We start from the raw sequence: 4,009 nt of genomic DNA on the forward strand, positions 1-4,009 counted from the left end.
ATGTCAGTGGCGCTTGGCTCGAATTGACGGGCCAGCCGGTAACTATTACTCCGACTCTGCGGCAAAACGTTCCCGAGCCGGAACTGTTGGCTTAGCGATTCCCCACCACTTGAAGTTCTTCGCCAGATAATGGCGGCGAAGCAGTCGTCGCTTCTATCATTGAGGCTTAGCTTTCTGCGGTTACCGAAATTTTTGGGGGTTCTATAGTACTTGTAAGTGGCTCTAGTGGTGAAGGGGCCTAACACCCTCTTTTAGTGGGCGTCAGTTGACCCACAGAATTGAGGAGTCTAACCCGGCCCTCGGTCATTGCTTGCTTATAGGCGAACACTCTCCAAAATCTAGTATCCACCTCACCTTTATTGTACTTATAGCATGGTCCTTCAGATAGCCAATTATCCAGACGATAAATATACCCCTCACTAGGGGTTCGAGTTTCAGTATACGTTTCTTAGGGGCCGGTATGCAGAACGATATCGCCCATGATACCGCAAGGACAGGAATTCGGCCCGAAAATCGTTGTCAAGGGCAGCTGTTCACGGAAGGGGAGCCAGAAAAGAAGGGACATGTCTGCACCAGAGATTTAGCTCACCAGCTTGAGCTTGAAAGCTTTCCCGTACAGCCTTTCCAGTCCTTGACGGAAATTGTTGACTCTAGCAAAATTATAAGTGAGCTTCCCCCTTCAGTAATATAACCAGAGAGGAGGATTTCCGGAATGCTGTAGATAGGACGTTAAAGAACTAACGTCAGCCCAGTGCAAGCACCCATGGACCACCAGAACTATGGGAGTGAAAAATGCGTTCGGAATCTAGAAGCCTACAAAAGGGACTCGGAAGCATCCCTTAACGTCGCGAAAGTGCAACGTATATATGGAATTAGTTCTCTACAAGTGATAGAAATCCACAAAAGAAAATAAGTACACTGACCAGCTTATGTATATAGAGAGCCCCTCTATCAATTATGGCTATTCGCGTATACGTGGCTACTATCAGGAGGCTACTACCTAAAATTTAAGCGGCTTTTAGACCCTCCGCACTCCGTGGGCTTTTACCCTGAAATGAATACTCGTATAAATACCACTAGGATCGCGGTGTACGGAGTGTCATGACCCTCTTTGATCTAGACCCGCAATGGAGGATACGCCGCTCTTAAGAGTGGATTGTCTCGTGACCGGCTTTCTAAACTCACTACCATTTTTCCTCTCTCGGCATGAAGAACTCCTCCATCTATCAACCCCTATCAATGATTGCAGGGATCTTCGACTCCAGGATTTCTCCTTGAGATTCGGTCTAAGGTTTCTCTGCTTCAACCAGACAGTCCGTGTCATCCTGGCCGCTCGACATGCAGCATACCATTTTGAGAACTGGATCGAACGAAAGCAGGGCGCAAACATTGTTCAATTTGCAATCCATTCATTTGGAGTCGGTGCCAATCTCTCAGAGGTGGGAGAAATGGTCCGTAACGGGCAAAAACTCACCGAGATTGAGCATCAATGCCAGAATATCTACATACAATTTTGGATCGCCCAGGACTGGGATCGGTTCCAAGCTACTCCTACTTCGGACCTCCTCCGGATTTCCAATGACTTCCTGAAGCTAGGGCTGGTCAAAAATATTCTTCGCATACTGCCGCAACGATTCCCAGTGACTTCTCACTTTGACTACCACGGTACGATCGCCTTTACTAAGCAATGCTAGCTAACAGTCAGATTAGCAGAGGTAGTCCACGTCCATCAGCTAGTTCAAGCTGACCGCCTAACGTATATGTACGGGGCAATCCGCCAATGCCGAGACTGCTACTTCGAGCATAAGGCATATCGTCTTAATCCTGAGGCATGTAACGCCTGTTACCGCGGGGAGACCCTCTGTAAAGGCTATAGTGGCTGCGAGGAACCGTCTCTAGCTGGATCACTGATACAACTTAAGATTATCGACTCTAAATTCGACGATCTTGCTCGGAACTGCGGATTTTATGATGAGGTTAACTACGCCAACTATCAAATCTCTCAGTCGATAAGTCTGGCAGAGCAAGGTTCTAGGGCGCCTAGTCTCGAATGTAGTATATTCAGCCTCATCATAAACCTTGACGACAAATTGAATACACTCTGCTACCCCTGCAATCAGCAACGGCCTTGTATCTGCTGTTTGCATAGGGGGAGTCTATGCCTAGATGGCATTCCATGTAGAGCCTGCAGGCTACGGAATTGTCGCTGTCGGAGAGAACTATCCTGCGGGAAGAAATAAAGAGACGGCCGTCAATGGTAAATGGAAGATCTAGGCGGTGTAAGACCGGAAGCGATAGATTTTGCGAATCGCGATACGGTGTTAACACCGACCCATTTACCTCCAGTGTCTACGGGTTAGGACTAATTTTGAATTAGAGCGACCTAAACTAGAAATCAATTGAAGAGCCGAGGTTTATCTTAGCACCTATGAAGCGTGGAAACTTTGGTTCCACGTATGTATATAGGATGAAATAGAAGTTATGCGGCTTACTCTACACCGTAGTGTGAGGTGAGAACTCTCTTTACGCCGCCATATAAGAAGAATTATTAGTCACCTTGAGTCATTTATAGAGATTGAAGCGTATAAGTTACCGCCTTAGAAAATCATTATGCCACCGTTCCACCACTTTTATATATTAATACTAGCCGTCTGGTGGCTTAGGGCCCCATGGTGCGTCTCATCACGCCGCCATGACCCAGTAATACATCGACACGATTATGCCCTTAAATGGGGGCAACAAGGACCATATTACCTAAATCACAGTGCTGCCACCAAGTTGATATCCGAATCCATGTCTGGAAAACTCCAGCCTAGAGCTCAGACAGCCTCCAGCATTGTAGTCATCAACAATTTGCCGAATGGTAGTAATGTCAATATGTACGTCAGCGGGAATGACCCAGAAGGCCACCTTGTCTTCTTGGGACCTGATCGTGAATGGTATTATCCCTCAGTAAATAACTCGCTGTCCGTTCCTACCGAAATACCGGCAAGCGCTATCACCATCTCTATTCAAGGTACTGGCCAAGCAGTGGACGTCGTACTCCCTACAGACATTTCAGCCGGAAGGATTTGGCTCGCTGACGGAGTTTTGGAGTTCTCGGTGGTTTCGACCGCTTCTAGTAACGCCTCACTAGTCCAACCGTCGATACCCATCGAATCGGTGCCAACTGGGGTAGATGTCTCCTGGGGATTCGTGGAATTTACCTACGCTCAAGGAAAGGGTCTCTGGGTAAATCTCAGCTACGTTGACTTCGTTGGCTTGGCATTGGGCATGATCCTCACGAGTTCCAGCCCAGAAACGAGTTCGGTGGCTTCTCAATGGGCATTAGGTTTACAGTCTAATGCCACAAGCACTATCTGTCGAGAATTGGCCAACCAGAGCATGCTCGATGGTTATCCTTGGGGGGCTCTGTGCATAGAGGACTCGTACAGTCGACCTTTCCGAATCCTATCACCCAATATGTATGTCCAGATGCATGCAGAAGCTTTTGCCGACTACTGGACTTCCTACATTGACCAGGTGTGGACAAAATACACCACTCAAGGGCTGACTATCAATACTCAGTCCGTAGACTTTGGAAATGTTTCTTGCAGCGTCCAAAGTGACAACCTAATATGTACGAGCGCTAGCGCCAGCGGCGGTGGCAACGCAATATATACGAAACCGTCGGCGAAAGATATCTTCAGCTGTAACAGCGGTCCTTTTGCTGCACCCAGCGACTTATATCAGGCCGTCACGCCGCGGCTCTGCTCCGCAATAAATCGCTCCACACTTCTATTGACTGGAGGCAATGTTCAACCCGACGGTGTCGCTTCGAGCCTATATTATGACGGTGAAGTGACAAATTGGTATAGTAAGCTAGTGCACCAGTGGGAGATCGAGGGGAAAGGCTATGCGTTTCCTTATGATGACATATCACCGAGTATGGAACACCAGAGCCAAGCAGGAGAATTGACGTCTTACGAGCCATGGGTCCTGACGCTACTTGTTGGCGGCGCACTTGAAT

The 4,009-nt window shown here is 48.0% G+C and overlaps 2 protein-coding genes across 2 annotated transcripts; both read left to right on the forward strand.

Annotated features, from left to right (window-relative positions):
* Positions 1 to 1,127: 1,127 nt before the first annotated feature.
* On the forward strand, positions 1,128 to 1,694 carry PV06_11556 (uncharacterized protein; the record flags this gene model as incomplete). Its single annotated transcript, XM_016413248.1, has 1 exon — positions 1,128 to 1,694. One exon carries the CDS (start codon positions 1,128 to 1,130, stop codon positions 1,692 to 1,694), a length of 567 nt encoding a protein of 188 aa, XP_016256382.1.
* A 1,099-nt stretch (positions 1,695 to 2,793) lies between these two features.
* Positions 2,794 to 3,925, forward strand: PV06_11557 (uncharacterized protein; the record flags this gene model as incomplete). The annotated part of the gene is made up of 1 exon (XM_016413249.1): positions 2,794 to 3,925. A coding segment is annotated over one exon (1,131 nt), but the record flags the coding sequence as incomplete, so codon positions are not given.
* Positions 3,926 to 4,009: the final 84 nt, after the last annotated feature.

Source organism: Exophiala oligosperma, assembly GCF_000835515.1.
Source record: "Exophiala oligosperma strain CBS 72588 unplaced genomic scaffold supercont1.40, whole genome shotgun sequence".
Taxonomy (NCBI): Eukaryota; Fungi; Ascomycota; class Eurotiomycetes; order Chaetothyriales; family Herpotrichiellaceae; genus Exophiala; species Exophiala oligosperma.